Raw genomic sequence first — 14,309 nt, 5'->3', positions numbered from 1 at the left:
CGTTCTGTTATTTGAAACTTGGAATTGAATTTCACAGAGTTTCAGGTATTGGTGAACACATCGGGTGTGTTCATGTGAAACATATCACAGCTTTATGAAGCACTCCGTGGAACAATCACCCTCTGATGATTTGTAGACTCGAGCATTGTGCCTCTTTTGTCCCCCATTCCTACCATTTTGCCCGGTTCACATGTGTGTTTAGCTGGATTTGTAGCTGTGGCCACGATGGGCTCCATTCCCTGGCTAAGCTGCTCTCTTTATGTGTGCTGTGTGCGTATAGTAGCGTCAATCATGTAACCTCGCTTACTGTGACCATGACCTCAAATCTTCTTGGTGCATGAAAGTAAAGTGGTTTGTGACACTGGGGTTACAGCTATGACAAAAATGAGAACAAGTCAGAAAATGTACAACCCCAATTCCAATTAAGTTGGGACGTTGTGTTAAACAACAAAATACAATGATATGCAAATCATGTTCAACCTAATAATTAATAGAATACACTACAAAGACAAGCTATTTTATGTTTTTAGCGAATAATCATTAATTTAGAATTTTATGGCTGCAACACGTTCCAAAGAAGCTGGGACAGGGTCATGTTTACCACTGTGTTACATCACTTTTTCTTTCAAAAACATTCAATAAACATTTGGGAACTGAGGACACTAATTGTTGAAACTTGGTAGGTGGAATTCTTTCCCATTCTTGCTTGATGTACAGCTTTAGCTGTTCAACAGTCCGGGGGTCTCCGTTGTCATATTTTACGCTTCATAATGCGCCACACATTTTCAATGGGAGACGGGTCTGGACTGCAGGCAGGCCAGTCTAGTACCCGCACTCTTTTATTACGAAGCCACGCTGTTGTAACACGTGTAGATTGTGGTTTGGCATTGTCTTGCTGAAATAAGCAGGGGCGTCCATGAAAAAGATGTCGCTTGGATGGCAGCATATGTTTCTCCAAAACCTGTATGTACCTTTCAGCATGAATGGTGCCTTCACAGATGTGTAAGTTACCCATGCCATTGGCACTAACACAGCCCCATACCATCACAGATGCTGGCTTTTTCACTTTGCGTCCACAACAGTCCGGATGGTTCTTTTCCTCTTTGGCCCGGAGGACACGACGTCCACAATTTACAAAAACAATTTGAAATGTGGACTCGTCGGTCCACAGAACACTTTTCCGCTTTGCATCAGTCCATCTTAGATGAGCTCGGGCCCAGACAAGCCGGCGGCGTTTGTGGGTGTTGTTGATAAATGACTTTTGCTTTGCATAGTAGAGTTTCAAGTTGCACTTATGGATGTAGCGCCGAACTGTATTTACTGACATTGGTTTTCTGAAGTGTGATATCCTTTACATATTGATGTCAGTTTTTGATGCAGTGCCACCTGAGGGATCGAAGGTCACGGGCATTCAATGTTGGTTTCCGGCCTTGCCGCTTACATGCAGTGGTTTATCCAGATTCTCTGAACCTTTTGATGATATTATGGACCGTAGATGATGAAATCCCTAAATTCCTTGCAATTGTACATTGAGGAACATTGTCCTTAAACTGTTCGATTATTATTATTATTTATTTTTTTTTCGATTATTTTTTTTTAATTTTCTCACTCCATCTTTGCTTGTGAATGACTGAGCAATTCAGGGAAGCTCCTTTTATAGCCAATCATGGCACCCACCCTGTTCCCAATGAGCCTGTTCACCTGTGGGATGTTCCAAACAGGTGTTTGATGAGCATTCCTCAACTTTCTCAGTCTTTTTTGCCACCTGTCCCAGCTTTTTCGGAACGTGTTGCAGCCATAAAATTCTAAGTATAATGATTATTTGCTAAAAACAATCAAGTTTATCAGTTTGAACATTAAATATCTCGTCTTTGTAGTGTATTCAATTAATTATAGTTTTTTTTTTGGTCAATACAGTTTAAGGTAATGCTGGAGTTTTCTTCTGATGGTGTTCAAACGAGTGGTTCAAAACTGCTGCTCTTTGTGAAAAGCGCCATCATACACACTTGTAGACACATCATGCACAGTTTTCCAGCCGAGTAGTCAAATTCTAATTTTGTTTGAGTCTAATTGACATGTAAGAGATTACTTTGGATGTTGCAGTAACACAGTGATTTAACTTCTTCATATCTGTCTTCATTTTCTTGCTTGTTTTAGTCTAAGTTGTCATTTTCAAATGGAAAAGGGTTTAACGTATTAAAGTTTCCCCGTGGCACACAACTTTTTACTTCTCTGGAGGAGTGGGAGGATAAGATTTCATATCTGATGTCTCTTTTTCATGCCAGCAGGTAAACTGACTTTGCTCCGCTCAAGCAGGCAATACATTTGTAAATAAATAAGAGAAAAAAATGTCAGCAGATTTCTTCAGGAATTTAAGACCAGTATTGACGGTAAGTGCGGAAAAGCCGTTATTCCTTCTCAAGTTGTAGTTTTGCCATACAAAAACATTACTTCAACAGAGTCATACAAACAGAGAAAAGTGGAATCTTGGTTTATAATTGCAGAGGGAGCAAAGAAATAAATCAGTCTGCTCCATAAACAAAATCTGCAAAAACCTTTGTGCAGACGCAGCGCTTATTAGACTGACTAGAACGTCCCTCAATTGAGGAAAGATCTCAGCCGAGGCCAAGCAACAATTTTTTGGACCGACAGAAATTTGCCCAGCTCTGTAGATACACACCTCTTGCATATGCCTCCGTTTTGGTATTAATATTCAGCCATTATGAAACGGCTTCGTTCTTGTGAGTCTTCATCAACTCCGAAGGAGAATAGCGAGATTTGCATCACATTGCAAAGGCAAAATTGCGCACGGTGGCACACACTCGGATGTCGGGGGAAAAAATATTTCCTGCATATCGATATCGATGTCGTTGTATCGGACACTGAACCTGAAGAGATTACGACACTGTGTGAGAGGCCGTCAGGGACCTATCTACCTCTCATACACACTTCGTGAAACACTCATGACGCATCCCCCCGCCGCTCACACGCTACAGAAATGCCCTCACATACACTACTAAAATGTCTTCGCTCATACAGTGGACACTAAAACGCTCTCACTCACTGCTAAAATGCTCTCATACATTACTGGAACATTCTCATACATGCTAGTGAAACACTCATTGAAGTTGTTTTTGCTCTACACGCCACTGATTTTCTTCCACTCGTACACAGTACACTACTAAAACACTCACATTTACACACATTGAAACGCTCTCACACTTGCACAAGGTAGTATGCTCTCACAGTCACGACTGTTTTTTTGACTGAAACACTTTCAATCTCTATTGATTTGTTCACTCGTATACACTACTGAAATGCTCTCATACAGGTACTGTACATTGACATTTCTTTCCCGTTGATATACAGTACACCACTAAAAACGTTTTATCGACACTTTTGAAATACTCTCATACACTGTCATACACACTGCTGAAATGCTCTCGCACTACTGAAATGTATTTGCTGATATACGCTAATAAAATGCTCTCACATACGACTGAACTGCTCTCTTACACTCTACTGAAATGCTCTCAAACACTCCTGAAACATTCTTATGCACACTAGTGAAACACTCTCATGCACTCTACCGAAATCCTCTCACACACACATATCTGATTCCCCCCCAGACACTCATATGACTGACAGTCCTAGTGTTATTACTATAATACAGCAATAAATAGCACCGATTCCAATTTAAAAGATACAATCCATGGTTTATTACAGAAAAGAGGGATATCCAAATGATCTTATGATACATTTCAATATATACTGTTTTTTTTACATGTAAACAAGAACGAAGTAAACCATGTTACTAATACACTTCATGTCACATCCTGCCGCTCATGAAAAAGTAAAAACTTGCTCAAGTAAATTCCACTCTTTTCAGAGAGTGCAACGTCATGCCGTTATTACTAATCATTACAATGCCCACATTGTGCTATTGTCGCTGTGCCGACTTCATACTAGTGTGACGGAGCTCATCCATGACAGCTTAGGGGGTAACAGAATTCCAATTCAAACAACTCTGTCAATCTGGGTCTACATTTCTAAGACTCATCTTTGAACAGATTTAATAAATCCTCTCGTTTTTGTTTTTTTTTTAAATCTAGAAAATAGCGGCACTGTATAAAATTCTGTCCCTCCACCAAAATTACATTTTGTCTAGGCTTCCTAAAATACTCAGTCTGGAAAAAATGCGTTTGCGATATGTTTAAGACAAACTTACTGATGTAAGTGCTGCTCAAAGGAGGCACTAAATCATGCAAACTGGACTGTACAAGGATTACAACATGCATAGATTTTCGATGTTCACATAGCAGGTAACCTCGACTAGCTCCCTAACGATTAGTCTCCCTCGAGTGAATAAAAAGGACTTTAAAATGACATTATCGGTTAGAAAAGCATGAACGCAATCTTTGTTGTGGTGTTTTTTTTTTTTTTTTTTTTTTTTAAAGTGGAATATGCTTAAGATTTATCTACTAAGACAAACAACACAAAACAAAAACAAAAGCGTGCTTTTAGTGGGTGCATCTTTGCATGTGCACCAATTGATTGTGATTGTAGAAAATATGATTGAAAAGTTGATCATTAGCAGTCATTCAGAGGACACCTGAGAAATGCAGACAGGACATCTGAGGGTGAGTACGAATAACAAAAACAAAATAACAGGAAAATTAACAAATACGTCATGAAATATATATACATACTGTAGAACAGCAACATAATTGGATTATTGAATGTAAAAAAATCAACAGTACAAATTATTTTTCCCAACAATACTGACATAGTATCTATTATTTTCTTTGTATCCCGTTTGCTTTTGTAAATGTAACATCCATCCATCCATTTTTCGTACCGCTTATCCTCACTAGGGTTCGCTGGTGCCTCTCCCAGATATCTTCAGGCGAGAGGCGGGGTACACCCTGAACAATTTAAGAGTCCTTAATTAAACTGCAATGCATGTTTATTGGATGTGGAGAAAAAAACCCACGCAGGCACGGGGAGAACACGCAAACTCCACACAGGCGAGGCCGGATTTGAAATTGTGGTTCATTTCCCTTCAAAACGTCTAGAATCATCTGTTCTTTTGTGTTTCGATGTAGCGGTCATTACACACTTTGAGGGAAAAGTCAAAACCATACCATGTATACTTGTCTCATTTCCAGTCAAAATCGAAAATTATTACTCATAATACGAGAAATAACAACAAGATAGACAAGGTTTTAAAGCAACAACAATATTATCTGACCGGCCTGGTGTTAGTGCTTGGATCTGTGATAACGAAACAAATGTTCCTCTATTTCAGATGAAAAATAAAAACTTTGCAATTCATGCTTTGCACTGGACATTAAATGAACGCAACCAATATGATAGCAGCTTGTTTTGCTTCACCTCTGCACATGGAACCGTACCTTCGCGATCAATGGAAAACGACAATGTTAACGTGACAGATGACATCTTTAAGATTGAAATCTTGGAATTGTATTTTTATTTTCAAGGTCCTAATACTTCTAACACCTCTTTATGCATTTGTAGAAAATAAAATACAAGTCTTGCTAAGTAAGAGTATCTATTTGGACACATTTTACGAGTACACTTGAAACACAATCTATTGCAGGAAGCCGGCTGATGTGCAATTTGTTTGGTTTTCGCAAACTATTTCTGCTGAGGAAATATGTGAAATGTTCTCTTCCAGAGGACAGACTTTCGCAGTCGATTAGTGCACGGGAAATGTTTCTTCGAAGCCACAAAGGACAGAGACGTGCCTTAGCACTTTCCTCTTTGTGATGCAGTATACTCTACGGTTCTATCATCACATTTTACCGAACAAAACATGATTAGTTAATGCCTTAGCTGCTCAATGGACTGAGATTGTGCAAGACAAAATGACAATTTTGCAATTGCCATAGTTCCCTCAAGTTATTGCCCACACTGTTGACTGTTTTACCAGCATTTAGACAATCTTGTGAGTATATTGACATATTCTGACTGGAAATTAGGCAATATATTTCTGTTTGTAATTTGGAGCGCTTTTAGTCTTGCCTCAAAATGTGTAACTCCTGCTTTGGTTGCTGTTGTTGTTGTTGTTGTTGTTGTTGTGGTTGGGCAAAGACAATGACGGGCGGCTTTCCTTTGAAGCAACCAAATGTTGAAACTTCAGAACAATTAACATCACAACGGAGCTAAAATCGTAGCTGGCCGGGATTCTTTGCTGGAAAATGAATGTGGAAGTGCTTTTTTGGGGGGGGGGAGTGAACAACGGTGGATCGATGTTCTTTGTGCAGTGAACATCCAAGCCACAGGTATGTCCAAGTGATCCAAGTTTCAACCATGCTTCATCCCTTCCAATAACAAATGAAAAACAGGCCATGGGCGTAGGAAGGGGGAAAAGCAGATTTGCGGCTCCTGGGTGCATACGCCGCACATAATGGGAGTTACGTTACGACAGACACTGTTGTTTTAGAGCCATTGGACCGCAGTAGGTACCTAAGTGTGTGTGACTCACGTCCAAAATAAACCCAGTCGGCAGAGTCCAGAAGGTTCTTCAGCAGAACAAGTTAAGAGAGAGAGGACTTGTTGCACTTGAAAACGCACGTGCAGCACAAACAGGCACACGTGATGTCGGCGCACAACTGTAGGCACAATCATATCGCGAAAAGTTCCCATCCTGCGAACGCAAGGCAGTCAAGCTCGGCAGTAGCACAACAAACAAACGCACACACGCACACAAACCAGGCACCAAGAAAGGACACGACAACAACACTACCATGCACTTTCTAAGCTGCTTTTGACAATTCTCCATGATGAGTGCTGTTGTTTTACATCTTGCCATGAGGAGAATTCAGCATGCTTCGAGGGCGATATACAGTCACTTTGCAGGAACGTTGTCCGTTCTATTTGGAACTCCGCCACGAAATGAGCTGGAACCACCGCGGTTTTGCCGATGCTCGGCGAGAAAACTGAAAACATGCAGCGGACCGCGCGAGGCTGGCGAGTCCAAGCAGACGAAGTGCTAGCTGCCGCACAGAAAGAGAGAGTGCAAGATGGCTGACAAAGCGAACCGCTTCAGCCCTTCATCTGCATAGTAAACATTACAGCGGTGAAACAGCACTGAGGCCGTGATACACAGCAGAGGGGGGTAGATGCTACTGCAGGAAGCCAGGCGATGGATCGAGGAGGGCATCGGAACACAAGCGTGCTGCCAACTCCGCAGCAGATGGCGAGGGACGGAGTGTTCACGGTGAAGCAGCTTTAGAGGGGCGGGGGGCTCGGAGGTGTCACATGTGAAGTCTTTGGTGAATCTGCTGAACGTTAAACTCCAGACAGAAGCAGGCAAGCGGGAGTGGAGGGCTGCGTGGCGTTTGGTGAAGACGTGAGGGGTAAAAAGTTAAGGCCACTCGTGGTGATAACGCAGTCCGTTCTTCTTGCGCTCCTTCTGCAGGTGCTCCAGCTCCGCCTCATACATCATCTCCTGCATGAGGTACTTTTCCCTGCGCATTCGGTCACAAAGGTCCTTGGGCATGTCCGGAATGAGGTATGCAATGAAGGATTTGATGCCAAACACCAGGTGCTGAGGAAAGGATTCACCGATATAATAAGTTACACTCATGCCAGTGGAACTTAACGAGCATGCAAAGCCAACGCTCCAAGTTGCCTTCAATTAGTACTACTGCCTCTGTACAGGGACTTCATGAAAACAACTTTTTGAATTTACTTAAGCCTTTGGCCATCATTAAAAGGATTTTAGCAATGCGATAATAAACATTATAGAATACACTGATGCCTTGAGATACCAGTTTTTTCGAGATACGAGCCATCGTTCCGATTTGCAGTAGACAGGCTAACGAATAGAACTGGAGGAGCAACACATGTAAACATACAATATAACAATACTCACAGGCACATATTCTTTATCCTCCGCGAAGAACGACTAATATTACCGCGGCCGAGAAGTGTCCATCTCCGTGTATAGCCGTGTCTGTCTCCATGTATGTATGTCTGTATTCTACTGCTCCCAGGTGGCAAGGCATGCGAGCCAGAAGGAGCAGCACAATTCCCACTGAATTGAAGCAAAAATGTGGCAGAAGCTGTGCAATTTTTTACATTCTATTTAATTATGTCATGACTGTATTTTTTAGACAGTATTTTACAATGCTATTTTTCTTATTTAAAATAACATTACACCTTTTTTTGTTGATTTCTTTAGGGGGAAGCTGGAGCGGACTAAGGGCATTTCAAATGATTTCGAAGGTAAAGTGCTTTGAGTTACTCGCGTGGTTATGGAACAGATTATATCATATCTCAAGGCACCACTGTACAGCACTTTTTCAGTATTCAATGTTGGAGGATCAAAATCAGATGGGTAGTCCCATTATGATTCTCGATGCTGGATAGTTCCACTGATTATACTGTAACCAAAACAGTAAACATACATTCCGGTATCAGCACTATTATGTCCCACTAAAATGTAATGGGGCATGGCTAATGCTGGGTACAGGTGTCTGGAACAGATGTATACATTATTTATGCTCTATGTACAACCCTATATTTTTCTTGTCAAATAGCTGAAATGAGGGAGATCCCATTCTCACTCACACGTAAAATGTATTCCACAACTATGACAAGAGTCTTACAATCTATTGTAGTCGGCATCATTTTGAATAATTTCCATGAAAGACCTTGTACAGTTAATTCAGAGATTTCTTTCTAAATGCATGATACAATTTTTTGAAGATCATTGCTAAAAACCCGCAAAGACTGAGAACTTTGTAGGACTGAATTGCAGAGATATGGCGGTGAACTGTATTTCACCATTTCAGTTTCCCCGATTTTTGGGCGTGGCTAAAGTGACGCACCTCGGCCCCAGCATGAGTGGCCCCTACACCACTAAATAAGAACATCAGCGCCTTCGATGGCATCAACGATTGTTCAGCGCAAGTGCGACGTGCACTTAGCTAGCTAGCTATGCCTCAAGCCCGAAAATGGATATATTCCCTTCAGATAGTCCGCTGGCACGGTCGCTTTAAGAGCGCCTTGTTGTCGGCCCGTAAGTGCTCGCACGTCACGAAAGGAAAGGCAGAAACACCAGAAGGGGATAGAAGGGAACTTGACAGCCAGCGTGTGGACCAGGGCTTTGGGCTGGCGTGGTCGCATTAGAGCGCCTCATTGTCAGGGTGTGGAAACGCTCTACAATGACCCAGTGGGATTTATTCCAGCCAGCGGAGGACTTTAGTGGACATACAGTATTTTTGGGGATCGAACATGTAGCTATCCATCCAACCATTCTCAATAACGCCGATCCTGTTCAGAGTCACGGGGTGCTGGAGCCTATCCCAGCTGACTTTGGGCGAAAGGCGGACAACACTCTGAACTGGTCGCCAGTCAGTCGCAGGGCACAGAAAGACAGGGAGAACTACCCCCACTCACATTCACACCGTCACTGAGTGGGAACCGAACCCAGACTGCCTGCGCCGAAGTCAGGCGAATGTACCATTACACCATGTGTACGATAATAGAGGAAGCAGCTTTTTTTCTGGTTCTAGAAGCATTTGATTGACAGTCGGCAGCTGATCGGGCCGAGGTTCCAGCGCATTTGGCGGACACACGCCCACAGCGTCTGACTTGATTTTGTTTTTTTTTTACCATTTTGAAGCCTCATTTTATATACTTGGTGATTTGTTTTTTATTATTCAAATTTGAGAGGGTTGTTTCCAACACTTTTCGCTGGGGTTTGTCAGATTTGGAAGACATATTTTCACTTTACGAGGGCCTTAAAATAAATAAGAAATAATAAATGCATACTCAACATACCTCAAAGACAATGATGAAGGCCAGTCTGGCAGCCAGGACGTGCCAGAACTGCAGCGTGAACTCGTACGGCACCGCGTTCCACGGCGGGGCTCTGTAGTCTCGGTACCTGCAGTATTCGGACTCACTGCTGTTCTTCAGCACGCTCATGTCGAACACAGACAAGCTGCTGTTCATGTAGCCTCGCAAGCACCTGCAGAGCCAAAGGAGACGTCTCAGCACACCTGCGGCTAAATCCCTGTGCTGGCACAATTGACATCCTGTTTTCTTACTCATCGTCATGACGGTACGCCCTGTCCATGCAGGGGCCATATTTGAAGGCATATACGAAGCGAGGGATGTAGTCAGAAGTGATGGCGATGACAAAGGCGTTGGTGATAACAGCGAGCACGCCGATACCTTCAAGGATCCCGTGCCAGATACCTGACAAGTATGCCGGAAATATTTGAAATGCACGGGCAGAACAGGGAAACCTCAGACATGCATGACGGTTTATGAACCAGCAGTGTGTGTGTGTGTGTGTGTGTGTGTGTGTGTGTGTGTGAGCGCGCCTGTCATGTGTGTGTGCAAAACATTGAATTCAATATTGGTCGTGCAAACTGTGCATATTCAAGAATCATTACACGCACTGTTTGCTATGTTTCAATCTTTTTCTTTCATTTTCAATTGGAACATTATGGCATCTAGCTCATGTCTGCCAATATTTTCTACATCATCTTAATCAACTTGAGGAGTGTTCTTTTTTGTCATGAATAGAAGAGGAGAGTTTGGGCCTCACAGTGGACTATACAAGGTCTCCTGAGTAGCGGAGCGGTGGGGGGGGGGCACTCGTGGTCATGACATATCATTTGTTGACAGTTACAGAGAGTACTTTGCCTTCCAATAGCTTTAGAAAATGGGTGAAAATCAGTCAATATTGTAGAAAAGTCAAACTTCCAAATTGTACAAGTACTAAAACGCCATATAAACGATCAGAAAAGATGACTCAAATGTACAAGGAGATGTTGGCCCTATCCTTCCGTTTGTAATATAATGACACGTTTGTATTTACAATGTTTAACAGTCTCCAAAAATGTACTTTTAGGTGGGTGTATGCACTTACTGTACATTCCCCAAATAATTTCCATGTCCTTGTCTTCCATTGATATAAATATGTCAGACTGAGCGTTAACAGCGCCAATACAAGGACATTACTCTCTTAATTAAGATGATCTTTCTGGAATTTCTGTCTGTTTGATTAATAAATCAAGACATTTTGGTCCTGTGTGGAGCATTCCTCTTATAATCAACAAACCTGAGGAACTTCGGAATGGTTTAAGGGTGTGTTGGTTCTCTACAGATTGCTTTTAAAATGAAGTCTTGGCAAACATATGACAAAGCGGAGCTGGCTGCATATTGAGCTGTGTTTCGAGAAATGTTCAAAATGTAAAAATAGAATGAGCGTGAAGGGACAGTCCGAGCTCAGGCTCACCAATGTCTGTGGCGCGGGCAGGCATGGGTCTCCTCCACTGGGTGACAAACTTGTAGGCGTCTAGGCGGATCTCGATGATGTTGTTGAGCAGAGCCAGGAGCGGAGCCAGCGGGAAGGCAGCTACGAAGATGGTGGTGAAGCCAAACTGCAGGACTGAGGGGAGACAATAGTTCACTCACTCATGCTTTTACATTTTCAGACAGGTGGGACAGTGCCCAATCACATCCAGCAGATGGGGTGAAAAAGCCATATTAATTTGTTTTAAATCTATTTTATTGAATAGAGTCGTGATTCATTTTGGAAACGAATGTACTCATACTCTTTCCAGTACATTTTTCGGAAGAACTTAACTTAATCTTTTTCTTCATGACTTGACCTGTCCTTTATCTGCTGGCCTAAACGCTATTAGAAGCACTGACCGACATTTACAACCTAAATTCTAATACGTGTTCCATGAAATTGCCTATTGTGTTCTCTTCATTTTGTTGCATTTCTCTTGGCTGCACTGCAAAGATACTGTTTCTTGAACCCTTTAGATTGCAAGTTCCAGCCAAGTGTGACTAGGAAAACATGTCAGCGGTGATGGGCACACCTAAGACATTTCATAATCAGCATCTGTGCTGAGGACGATGTACATAACTTTAACGTATTATCTTTTTGTAATGCTATCAGCTGAATATTGAGTCTGAACTTCTCCCGATGATGTACGCGGCACAGTTGCATGTTGTTACATTGTGTTTTTGGAACAACACTCTTGTCCAAGTGCAACGATTCACCCATTTCAAGGTACTCGTCCACTAGGCCGTGTGCATTCATGGGCTGCAGATTCCAGTCTTTATCCCACTGAGGTAGCTGACTTTTGCTCTCCACATTCTGTCCTCCGGCGCCACCCACTTTCTTCATCTTCCGACGAGACCACCAGTTCTGCAGCAACCTGAGATAACAACAGACCGTACGCACGGTGACTCAACTCGACAACAACAATGGGGTCTGACAATGCAGCAAACAATGCAAGAATGTAAAGTCTCGGCATGCCTTATTTGTGACAGGAGGAGTAAAGTATACATGTGGACTTGTACAATCAATTACATTTAAATCAAAATAATCCCAAAAAATAGATATTATAGCAAAATATTACTTACGGAAAACCGAGTTCCATGAAGTTATTCCAGATTTGTTTGAAAAACATGATGACACCCATTTGCAGGCACAGATCAATCAAGCAGCCACTAGGGTGACACTTAGGTAAAAATAACAACAAAATAAATTAAAATAAGAATTATGATATCACTATTTCATCCCCTGCATTCAAAATCCATGATTTGATCATGAGTGCGGAAAACAAAATCATCAATATTGTTATTACGAGCTGAATTAATGGGTGGATGAGTCACTTAGTCATGAAGTCATGGGGGCTGAATCGCAGCTCAAATAATCACCCGCTGAAATTGATGCATGCTTGCACTCACCTCCTCCAGTCGCCACCGATTAAAAAGTTTATTGTATTTTCCAGGTCTTCCGGCAAACCTAAACAGATTGAGACCGGCAATATTAGCTGAGAAATTCCATTGGAGGAAAACTCATGAACTCTAAGCGGGAGAGGGGAACACACAATTAGGTCAAATAAAAACCTGCGTTTACATTTCCAGGCTTTTTATAAGTATGTGTGACATCATCTCGAGGAATTCCATTTTCCACAGAAAGGCATATGAATGGTAGGAAATGCCCATTTTAAAGTATTTTAAAAGTAAAGTATGTCATCAATGTTTACCAGCCTTTACTTAGCCAAGGCCCCATTTTAAATAGAAAAAGCTCATACCTACTAACTAGCCACATGACAGCCCCACATAACCAGAGAAAATGTTTTTCTTGGAGAATAATATTAGTGTGTTATATTTGTGTGTATAAAAATCACTGACGAACATATTGTGTGTTCAAATCAGTCACAAATGTATTTCTATAACAAAAAAGAACTACTATAAATGATCCATCCATCGATTATTTTCTATACTGCTTATCCTTAGCATTGCCGGTGGGTGTGCTGGAGCCAATCCCAGCAGACTTCGGACAAGGGGCAGGGTACACCTTGGACTGGAGGGCTCATGGAGAAAAAGAATGCATACTCACATTCAAAACTAAGGACAATATAGAGTCTTCAATGACGCAAACACGGATGGTTTTGGAATGCGGGAGGAAACCGGAGTACCTGCAGAAGCACTGGGACCAAATGCAAATGCCGCACAGGAAGGCTGGACCTAGGATTCGAACCCCCAAACTCAGAATGGCGAGGCAGATGTGCTAACCACTCGGTAATGGTGCCACTCTGTAAAAATCCCATATGTACTATCCTCTATAGACCCGATCATTCCGACAAAATATGTCAAATGCAGAAGATTTGTAGAACTGCTCATCTAATGCAAAGTTTTTGGGGGACTTTTCACTGGAAATGTGCTGCTACTTTGCAACCTTAGCGTGAGTTCTTGAATACTTGTGTTCATATACTGTAACTATACATTGAGAAGGGAAAGGAAGGGTGTTTTGTGCACATACACTGACTGACATGGGATTTGGAAAGTAAACACTTTGCATGATCCAAAATGTCTACCCTGTAAAAGCAGGAAATGTGATCCATGGCAACTGGCCTACCTTCCCAGGAAGAATGCAATGTAGAATGTGGAACTGTTCAAATTTACAAACTGGAAGAGGAACATCTTGAGAGCAAAACTGTTCTCCCACTCAGACTCTGTCCTTGGATGCTCTGCAGGGGGAGATGAGGGCGGTGCGGCGTGGACGAGGGAAAAGAAAGAAAGAAAGAAAGAAAGAAAGGCTTGTCAACAAGCTGGGACAAGAGCTATAACAATGTTAGAAAGTGTACTGAGCTCACCTAAATTTGTCAGCAGATAGGCCACCTTTTCATACACCTGACAAAAACCAGAAAGGCGACAAATAATGTTAAGAGGCGGGAGAAAGAAAAGGGGGGGGGGGGGGGGGGAAAGACTCTCTGGTTGTGGGTGTGACATTTCCTAGA

At 42.1% G+C, this 14,309-nt stretch overlaps 1 protein-coding gene across 1 annotated transcript in view; it reads right to left on the bottom strand.

Moving 5' to 3' along the window:
* Window positions 1-3,603: 3,603 nt before the first annotated feature.
* ano3 (anoctamin 3) overlaps window positions 3,604-14,309 on the bottom strand; it is a 48,811-nt gene continuing 38,105 nt past the window's right edge. The window contains exons 18-26 of the mRNA XM_061676033.1: window positions 14,166-14,202; window positions 13,928-14,039; window positions 12,751-12,808; window positions 12,424-12,521; window positions 12,058-12,215; window positions 11,282-11,434; window positions 10,083-10,233; window positions 9,814-10,003; window positions 3,604-7,573 (exon numbers count right to left, since the gene is read on the bottom strand). Of these exons, the coding sequence (XP_061532017.1) occupies window positions 7,391-7,573; window positions 9,814-10,003; window positions 10,083-10,233; window positions 11,282-11,434; window positions 12,058-12,215; window positions 12,424-12,521; window positions 12,751-12,808; window positions 13,928-14,039; window positions 14,166-14,202 (1,140 nt within the window). The 3' untranslated portion in view covers window positions 3,604-7,390. The remainder of the gene's footprint in view (window positions 7,574-9,813; window positions 10,004-10,082; window positions 10,234-11,281; window positions 11,435-12,057; window positions 12,216-12,423; window positions 12,522-12,750; window positions 12,809-13,927; window positions 14,040-14,165; window positions 14,203-14,309) is intronic.

Source organism: Phycodurus eques, chromosome 5 (assembly GCF_024500275.1).
Source record: "Phycodurus eques isolate BA_2022a chromosome 5, UOR_Pequ_1.1, whole genome shotgun sequence".
Classification (NCBI taxonomy): Eukaryota; Metazoa; Chordata; class Actinopteri; order Syngnathiformes; family Syngnathidae; genus Phycodurus; species Phycodurus eques.
Note: the sequence above shows the minus strand (reverse complement) of the source record. Positions and strands in the feature narration are given on the sequence as shown.